The sequence below is a fragment of the Pteropus vampyrus genome, unplaced genomic scaffold (assembly GCF_000151845.1).
Source record: "Pteropus vampyrus isolate Shadow unplaced genomic scaffold, Pvam_2.0 Scaffold115, whole genome shotgun sequence".
Taxonomy (NCBI): Eukaryota; Metazoa; Chordata; class Mammalia; order Chiroptera; family Pteropodidae; genus Pteropus; species Pteropus vampyrus.
This window is the reverse complement of record NW_011888896.1, coordinates 4,072,393-4,083,092: the sequence shown is the minus strand read 5'-3', so window position 1 is coordinate 4,083,092 and position 10,700 is coordinate 4,072,393. Positions and strand designations below refer to the sequence as shown.

Below are 10,700 nucleotides of genomic sequence, written 5' to 3'. Positions count from 1 at the left end.
GTAATTTTGCTGGTAATTTCAATATATTTTCTAAAATTGAGATTCTGGATTTTCTTTCTCAACTTTTAGCCCTCCAAGAACAAGGAGAAACTGTTTCTTTCTCTATCATCTTCTCTTCTCAAATTACTACACCCAAACTAAGGAGTCACACTCTGTATTTTCAACTTCCAAATATAATAAATACAGATAACCAAGTGTCTACCTGATCAGTGTATTTTAAGCATTTTTGTCACATGTTTTACCCTTGTATGTCATTTTTGAGTCATTATTTAGTTCACACTGTCAAGATTATTGAAGAGGGTTTCATACACTGCATAACATATTTATCCATCTGGTTAAATATGGAAAATAAAGAAAAAACAAAGAATAGAAATAGAACCAGAAGCAGAAAACAGGAAGAAAAAAAAAGTAGATTACAAATGCAGCAGAGAAATAGGGAAAAGATAAATCAACATGTATTGATAACTTTCTATTTGCCAACCCTATGCCAAGAGTTTTAACATGTTACTCTAAACAGAGAATACAGCTGGTCTTGCCATACGAACAAGGAGGATAGGGAGATATGAAGATTCCCCCTGCTCCCGTTTTCTATTATACATGCTTTGTGGAGTTTGGTTTTGCTTTTTATCCAGTGTCTTAGTCCATTCAGACTACTACAATAGAATGCCATAAACTGGCTGGCTTGCAAACAGAACGTATTTATTTCTCAGTACTGAGGAAGTCCAAGATCAAGACATGAGCAGTTAGTGTCCTGTTATAGCCCAGTTCATAGATGGCCATCTTCTCTCTGTGACCTCACATGGTAGAAGGGGCTAGGGAGCAATCTGGGGCCCCTTTTATAAGGATACCAATCTTATTCATGAGGGTCCTGCCCTTACGACCTAATCACCTGCCAAAACCCCACCTCCAAATATTATCGCATAGGTTTTAACATATTCTGAGGGGACACAAACATTCAGTCTAGAGCACCAGCTCTTTATATGGCTAGAACATCCTCATTTTTTAAGTTTCAGCCTAAAGATGACCTCAGAAAGTCCTTCCTTGATCACCTTGAGCAGTAAAATCATTCTTCACCCTGTTTCTTTGCATTAAATTTAATTTAAAAAAAAAAAGACGTTTATGATTGTTTTGTTTATTAACTTCAGACTGTGAGTTTCATGAGGGCAAAGACCGTGTCTGTTTTGCCCACCATTGTCCTCTCAGTGCCTAACACAGTGCCTACTATAGAATAGGGGCACAATAAAAGTCTGTTGAATAAGTGAATGACTGATATGATCTAATGTTGTAACTTTGGTAACATGTCTATCTCTCCATCCAATTAGAAGTTCACTGAAGGCAAAGACAATGTCTCTGAGTTTTTGTTGAATTAATAATTGAGTGTTGGCTGCCATACCTGTCCTCATTTTATCACCCATTTGTCGAATAAAATTTATTTTAACTCTGTCTACCATATGGGCAATAAAATGAAATTTTTTTAACTCTGATGATATAATGCATTATATTATGCATATTAATACATTAATATTATGAGTCAAGATAAAATATTACGATGGAGAATATTGTTGATTAAGGAAGGCAAGGAAAGAGAAGATAAGGATGGAAGGAGAATGGTACAGTAAATAAAGCTGTAACATAAAATAAGGAGACTGCAGGGTCCTGAATTCCTGGTATACAAATGCCTTTAGTGTCTTAATAATTTTGATGCAAGGACCCTAGACCAAAAGAAGTACCTAATAGTTCCATTTATTAAGTAATCAACTCCAAACAACTTAGTAAATATTTATGTCTTACTTAGTGGTCATTTGAAAAATAATACATATAAATTAAAAAAGAAAATAATATGTTTATTTCATTCTTAAATAACTAAAACTACTTGATGAAATATGTGTACCTATTAGAAAATGCCTACCTTTTCAAACCTTGGAATCATGTCAGATACTACCACTGTAATTTCTGTCTCACATTGATTTTCAAGTTGCACTTGATTTTTGATCATAGCAATTACCAAAAACCGAGCTTCGCAAAGATTGCCATCAAAAGGAATGTGCAATCTAATGTTGAAACTGAGAGCTACCTGGAGGTAGCAGTTCATGTAGTATCTGACTGATGTCAGGTATTGCTTTTTTTTCTTTCAAATATTTAAAATAGCCTATGTATCCCTGTGATTTAATGACAGCACCATGAATGTCTCAGAACACAGTTTGAGAACAAGAAGGTCTTTGAAGTCTAGCAGACATTAATTCAAATCTCGACTCTAACTAACTTGTTACCAATTGTACAACCTTGACAAGTCACTGAAACCTTTCTGAGCCTTGGTTTCTTTAAGAATACAGAAAATAATCACACTGAGTTTCTCAGAGATGAAATCAAATGAAAACAAGTGTTTACATACAGCCTCAAGCACAGCTCTTGGCACAGAAGAGAGCTACAGTAAATGAAAATCCCCACTACCTTCCACAAGAGAATGATATGCTGATCCTGCTCTGTCCTCTTTTAATCCTTCTGTGGATCATTATCCTGTATAACAGAAAACTTTCGTTGGATATCCTGTTCATGTTCATAAAGATTCTGCACTCTTCCTTCTGTTAGGTGACTGAGCCCAGTTTTTTCTATATAGGAACCACATCTTTCTCTTAATAATGGAAAATAGTCAGTTACCCTTAAAATATCATTCAATTTTTTTTTAATACTAGACTTATACTCTCAAAAGCTCAGATGTTTTTTTTTTTTTCCTTTGACTTCTGCCTTAGGCTCCTTTTCACTACACCAATAGCAGCCAAGATGGTAAAAGGGCAATTAAGTTACCCTTACCTTCTCTTTCTCCTCTACTTCTGCCTTCTCATCAGAGGAAATATGGTTCAATGTGGTTACAATGGGATTCTCACGAAATTTGACTTCCCACCAATAACTTCCACTGTCTTAGAAGTGGTCCCAAAAGCTTCATCCACTTTTCCAACATGAATTTAATTCCTTCAGCCCCCGTAAAAGAAGTTATAGAGAAAAAGTCAAGGATTAAATTTCTTTGTTGGACAATTAACTTCATCTGTTCTGTGAAGTGCACTTGAGAAGTAAGCTTTTCTTACGATAGGCAATATAGCATACACAGTATCACATAGAAGACCTTCAAGTAGGACAGATCACAGTTCAAAACCTGTCTCTACCATTTATTAAGTTTGTGATTTGGATTTATGACTTTACCTTTCTGAGCCTCTATTTCCTTATCTGTAAAGCAAAGATGATTAAATAAATAACTTTAAAATAATAAATAACAATAAAAAATAACATTATTGTTTACATAACTAACATGGATAATACAGAGTGTTTAGCATAGTAGCACAGTAGCAGACATGTAATAGTTTCTCCATGACTGATGCCCATTATCATCTTCATCATAATCGTTGTTATCATTATTTTTCTCATAAAGATAAGAAGGTCTAACTGGATCATTGCAAACCCATTATTCTTGCTTCAGCAGTATTATTCCCCTAGGTGGAAGGCCACAGAACTCGAGAAGAGATGCAAGTTCATGATTAGCTGATATCATACTCTCTTCTGAGTTGCTGGGGCCCTTTTCAACTCAAGATAGAAATTCTTGAGTAGGGCCAGAAACTTGAATCTGAGTCAGACAATAGCTACCATGAAGAGCTCCAGTCACAGTTTTGGGATGCAAATATAAAAGTTTGATCTAAACATACAAAATAATTTGAGTACTAAATGTCTAAGGCATGAAGGAAAAAAAAACGAAAAACAGTAAAACCCCTTAATAATATTTATATTTCTGTATTATATAACTATTTGGTTTGTTATTTTGACTAAAACAAAATACTTGTATTTCTATATTAAGTGTCATAAGAATATATTTAAAATTATTTCAACAAGTTAAATTTACAGAAAATTAGTCCTAGACAGAAATTTGCACTAATTCCTTATTGTCTGTTACTTTCATTTTATTGATGAGTTGAATAAAAGCTAGAGAGGGACAATGACTTACCCAAGGTAACCTGATTGATAAATGGTAAAGCGAGACTAAAAAAGAAATATGCCACCTTGTCACTAAATTTTTTAAAGTATGAACATATTTTATGCCTTTTGTGGTTCCATTTATCAAACTTGCATCTGCTTCTACTTATAAATTTCTCCCAAGATGTGTAAAGACTTTCATTCTCTACCCTGTCAACTTAGAACTTTATCATGTTTCTTATGCTCAACCTTTGAAATTTCAAAATCCACAAAAACAAATTTCCTTCATCATCTCCAGAATTTCCATCAACTCCACCCTTTTTCCTGGCACTCTTCAACTCTGATACTACATTTTAAGTTTCTAATGTTCTCACAGCTGAGCTCATCAGGAGGGGCAGCACAATATAAGGGAAGATCTCTAGAATAGAGCCTAATAGAATCGTGCCTCCATGCTGGATCTTTGTCTAATTATCTAGGTGAAATTGGGCCTCACTGATTTTCAGAATCCACCTTCAGGAAATGAAAGGGATTAGATGATCTTTAAGTCTTCTTCCTCTTGAATATTATTTAAAAACAAAATCAAAAAAGTACCAGATATACTCAGGTTTTTCAGAGGCAAATATTCCCATATAAACCTAACCAAAACAATCCAAAAGATAAAACTTAAACCAAGAATTAAAGAAAATGGGTGTTTCTCTGCAATACCCAAATTCTTTAGCCTATCACTACGAGGGCCTTAACATTTATAAAAAGAGCTTCTATCTGATCATTACCAACCAATGAGTTATAAGGCAGGACCCATTTTATTCTTTTATATTTTTGTCCTCAAATATATTCTTTCTCTGATTTAACAAAATATTTCTAAATGTGTTACATTTATGTTCCGAACTAACAAGTTTTAATGAATGAAAAAACTGAAAATTCTTCTTTGAATTCAAATTAAGCTAAATGTTAAGGGGATAAAAAAGACATAAAGGTAATTATAGCACATAAATTTGCATCAGTACTTACTCATGGGCACAGATGAACTATGTTTATACCTAGAAAAAAATTGGTATTTTTACCTGATTACCGGGGGATAATTTGAATTATAAAAGTTTTAAATGTATGTGTTTTTTTTTACATATTTATTTGTTATTACAATGTTATATTCTTGGACCAATGTTGCTCATTGCATTCAATGAATGAAATTAGAATGAAGATTTAGCAGGCTAGATTGATCGTGAGAAAACTAGAAACCTTAGGAAGAATGTTTCATAGAATGAATATGTGTATATATTACATATATATGGTTGTATCATATTACTCACATATGGCTTGTCTTAATTCAGTCCTGTGTTATTATGAGTTATATCTCATATCTCCAACTAGATTATAAACTCCCAAAAGGCATGGGTGACATTTTGTCTTTCTTTGGAACTTCTACAGTTCTTTGCACAGCGTCAGGCATATAAACAGCATTAAAAAAAAAAAAAAAGTCTGATACATAAATGGACACATTTGAATTAGGAAAAAAATTAGGGCTTACTTCAGAGATATGTATGATTCACTTATCCCAGTGTCTCACAGTGATTTAAATTTTTGAGCCCCATATTTAAATCTGAGCCAAATACAGACATTGTCTTCTTGGTTAACCATTGTTTCAATGTTTACTTTCCTTGTCCTATATTATTATATCTCTCAGGATTCTTTTGTTCATCCAGCTAATGAAATGAGGATTGGGGAGCTTCACCCTTCATTAGCTGAGACCCCCCTGTACCCACCCAAACTTGTTCTGCTAGGGAAGGACAAAAAAGGTAACATTGTGAACCTGATGTGGAAAATATGCCACAAATGCATGTGCATGACAAATCACCCATTGTAAATTCTGAGACACCATAGTCTATAGAAATATTTTATAAATAGTATTTCTAATATTAATCAATATGCTGTTTTTCTGTGTTTGTAATTGTCAATGTTCAAGAGCATTATAATGTTTTCCCCTTTACATTTCAGAATCAACTGATGAGTCTGAAGTTGACAAAACTCACTGTCTGAATAACAGTGTTTCCTCAGGCACCTACTCAGACTACTCGCCTTCCCAGGCTTCCTCAGGATCCTCCAACACTCGGGTTAAAGTGGGGTCCTTGCAGACAACAGCTAAAGATGCAGTACATAATTCTTTGTGGGGTAACAGGTGTGTTTAGAATTCCTTCTTTTCTGTTCCCAAATGCTAATTGTTAGCAACTTTTTAAAATGAAGTTATCTTAATTTTGGAATTGTATTCAGCACATGAGTGGCATAGAAGACAGAAGGGGCAGGTAAGCAAATGTAGTCTCCTGGAATTTCCAAGAGCCCATGAATCTATTTTACAAAGCAAGCATTTGATTAAGGGAGAGATGGTAGAAGATAAACAGGTTTAGTCAGTACAAAAAAAATTTTTTAATCAAAACCTGTGTTTTCCCAATGCTTATTATATGTATGTGGGCATTTCACCATTCAAAATGATGTTATGGATAAAAGTAAGATGCACATACTGCCCTTATATGCCTAATTCAATGTAAATATTTAATAAATTTTCCATTTATATCATCATCATCATCATCATTTTATCACCACCTGGAAAAATTAGGATGTAAGTAAAAGTATTTAATTTTTCCAAAATGGATCCTACTCTAGATTATTTTCATTTTATTTGATGAAAAACCAAAACCCACAGGTTACAATAAAGTGACTCAGTGAGGTAGTATTTGCCCAGTTCTGATTCCCTTGTTTTGTAACTTTTTTTGCTATGTTTTATAATACAAATAGCAAATGTCATCTAATATAGGTAGACAATGACTTCTGGTCATATTTTACTGATGAAATCATTACTGTTGGCAATAAATTCTTTGGTAATTAATGAATACATCTATTAACTGATGCCCATAATAAAAATCTTAAGTCTTTCAATTTATAAATTTGTTATTTGTGATATAAGCTGAGCTTAATTTAGGTACTTTTGGAAGATACCTTCTAAATATAATTTTCTTTGCATTAGCGAAAGCACTTAAAAGTCTTTCACTGATAAAAATATATATATATAATTTAATATTATTCGCATATAAATGATTTAGAATAAATTTAGAAAAATGAGCATCTTCTAGACATACTGTGGCCACTGGTATAAACATGCCACTGACCAAAAGTCATAATATAATATAATATAATATAATATAATATAATATAATATAATATAATATAATATAATATAATATAATATAACACAATTTACATTCTAGAGAAAGATATGTGAGTATATTCCCTATACAATGAATTTAATGTCTTCAATACTAGGCCTTCAAATAAATTTTATTTGAAGACAGTTTGGGTTCATTAGGTATACCAATATTTATAAGAAAGATACTCTGAACCAATAGTTTAGAAATGTACTGAATCAGAAATTCCAGCAATGGGGACCAAGAGGCAGGTGATTCTAATCATTAGACAGGTTTCAGGACCATTAATGAAGACCTATATATTTTATTTATTTATTTATTTACTTACTTACTTACTTATTTATTCATTCATTCATTCAACAAATATATTTTTAATACCCACTCTGTGCCAAGCACCATGCTGGGCCTGAAGATAAAAAATATCTCTACTCTCATAAGTTTATATTCTAGCAGAGGACACAAGACAATACATAATAAATATAATAGGTAAGTAAATTATATAATATGGTAGAAGGTGATGATTACTAGGAAGACATAAAAGTTAGAGCAAGGTAAAGAGTGAATTTTGGGAACATGAAATAATAATGCTATCTTAATCTTAAGTAAAGTGTGGGTGAATGATTCATTAAACAAAGGATAGCGGCATTCTTGGCCTCTTGCTCTCTCTCTGTCAAAGACCAAGCTCTTCCTCATTTTCATGTATCTTCTTCCCATTGTCTTCACAGGATCACACAATCCTTCCCACAACCTCTTGATTCAAAGCCATTACTTAGCCAGCGGGAGGCTGTTCCCCCAGGGAATCTACCACAGCGTCCTGACCGGCTGCCAATGAGTGACGCTTTCACTGACAACTGGACCGATGGCTCACATTATGATAACACAGGGTTTGTTGCAGAGGAAACAACAGGCGAGAATGCCAACAGTAATCCTCTCTTAAGTTCGAAATCTAGAAACCCAGCTTCTCATGGACGCAGGCCTTTGATTAGACAGGATAGGATCGTTGGTGTTCCTCTGGAACTTGAGCAGTCTACACACAGACACACGCCAGAAACAGAAGTGCCTCCTTCCAATCCTTGGCAGAATTGGACCAGAACCCCTAGTCCTTTTGAAGACAGGACCGCTTTCCCTTCTAAATTAGAGACAACCCCAACCACCAGCCCATTGCCTGAAAGGAAAGAACATATGAAAGAATCTGTTGAAATACCTAGTCCTTTTTCTCCAGGAGTACCGTGGGAGTATCACGATTCCAATCCCAACAGGAGTCTTAGTAATGTCTTTTCTCAAATCCACTGCCGCCCAGAATCTTCTAAAGGTGTTATTTCCATTAGCAAAAGCACAGAGAGGCTTTCCCCACTAATGAAAGATATCAAGTCCAACAAATTCAAAAAGTCACAGAGTATTGATGAAATTGACATTGGTACATACAAGGTTTATAATATACCATTAGAAAACTATGCTTCTGGAAGTGATCACTTAGGAAGCCATGAACGACCAGATAAAATGTTGGGACCGGAGCATGGCATGTCCAGTATGTCTCGAAGCCAGTCGGTCCCAATGCTGGATGATGAGATGCTCACTTACGGGAGTAGTAAAGGGCCACAGCAACAGAAAGCTTCCATGACAAAAAAAGTCTATCAGTTTGACCAAAGCTTCAATCCCCAAGGAGCAGTGGAAGTTAAAGCTGAAAAGAGGATACCGCCCCCTTTTCAACACAATTCCGAGTATGTGCAACAGCCCAGCAAAAATATCACCAAGGATTTGATCAGTCCTAGAGCTTACAGAGGATACCCACCAATGGAGCAAATGTTTTCGTTTTCTCAGCCATCTGTTAATGAGGATGCTGTGGTGAATGCCCAGTTTGCCAGCCAAGGTGCCAGATCAGGCTTCTTGAGAAGAGCTGACTCCCTGGCTAGCTCCACAGAAATGGCCATGTTTAGAAGGGTCAGTGAACCTCATGAGCTGCCTCCGAGTGATAGGTACGGCAGACCTCCATACAGGGGAGGTCTGGATCGCCAAAGCAGCGTTTCAGTGACTGAGTCCCAGTTCCTGAAAAGGAATGGCAGGTATGAAGATGAACACCCTTCATATCAAGAAGTGAAAGCTCAGGCGGGAAGTTTTCCAGTTAAAAACCTTACCCAGAGGAGGCCATTGTCTGCAAGAAGCTACAGTACAGAGAGTTTCGGTGCCTCCCAAACCAGGCCAGTTTCAGCTAGGCCTACTATGGCAGCTCTTTTGGAAAAAATACCATCTGACTATAACTTGGGTAACTATGGTGACAAGCCATCAGATAACAGTGATATAAAGACGAGGCCTACTCCTGTGAAAGGAGAGGAGAGCTGTGGTAAAATGCCTGCAGACTGGAGACAACAGCTGCTTAGACATATAGAAGCTAGAAGGTTAGACAGGGTATGTTTGGCGTTTCTCTGTAAGAATATCCCTCCTGCCTTTAGTTTTACTTTATTGGCATTTCTAAGTACATGTAGTGAAGCATGAACTACATGAATGAATAGATGATCAGCATTTTATTTATCTTTATATGGGGGGGAATTTGATCACAATAGTTTTTCATGGATATTGTTTAATGCTTTTTGAAAGTCCATAACCTGTAGGTGAATTATTTATCAAATCTAGCCTAAATGTTGTCAGTAAGAAAGAATTCCACTCTATTATATGGGATGGTGCTTCAATTGCTTTCTGGCCATTAAGGCAAAATGCCTCTCTTAGGACACTAAACTGTTCTCTAGTGACCTAAAGAGTATGATTTTCATTGGATCTATAAAAAAGTGAGTATTTTGCCCCTTTCTGCATGGAGTCGCTTTTATTAAAGTGGGGCCTAATTTGTTTATAAAATTTGCATACAGTTACTGCTATGGGACCACTAAGGTTATTACTTCAAATGAGCAATAATCTTCCCAGCAAGAAACAGAAAAATAAAATAAGCAGAGATTGAATGCCCTCCTACACATTATTTTATTTAATAAAATTCCTGCCATTTAGAATGTTAGTCTTTATATAGAAAGAGATGTTTAAATTCAAATCATACGACTAACAAAAATAGATGTCTTTATGAAGACAACTGTAGAAATTAGTGTGTATGTTGCAGCAAAAAAGGGAAATTAATCCCAATTCAGATAAAAATTGAGTCACCATAAAGCATGGAATGCGCAAAATTAAGGAGTAAAAAATTTGTATAAAGCCTAGAATTATTTTTTGCTGCCTATTTATTTCTGAGAGAAATCTGCTCTTTCATTTTCTAGAACTATGGTCAATGACCATCATTACTGAGTATACTTTGTTGCTTTGATATAGAGGGCTCTGTGTGCTCTGCATGGACCTTAAAATCTTAAAGCTCCTTTTTTGTGAAAATAGATCCTTTTGTTCTCATTTTCTAGGTTTACATGCACAGTATAAATTGGAAATCTGGGTAATAATATACTATTAGAATGTTTCATGCAATAGTTTTATTATTTTATTTGATGTTTTGCTAAAAACACAGGTTACTGCATTTATATTTCCTTGAACTGTGTGTTTTCAGGTATAATC

The 10,700-nt window shown here is 34.9% G+C and overlaps 1 protein-coding gene across 1 annotated transcript in view; it reads left to right on the top strand.

Annotated features, from left to right (window-relative positions):
- The window catches only part of LRRC7 (leucine rich repeat containing 7), a 294,420-nt gene that overhangs the window by 216,710 nt on the left and 67,010 nt on the right, over positions 1-10,700 (top strand). Inside the window, exons 17-19 of the mRNA XM_011365737.1 lie at positions 5,645-5,756; positions 5,956-6,136; positions 7,883-9,563. Coding sequence (XP_011364039.1) covers positions 5,645-5,756; positions 5,956-6,136; positions 7,883-9,563 — 1,974 coding nt within the window. The remainder of the gene's footprint in view (positions 1-5,644; positions 5,757-5,955; positions 6,137-7,882; positions 9,564-10,700) is intronic.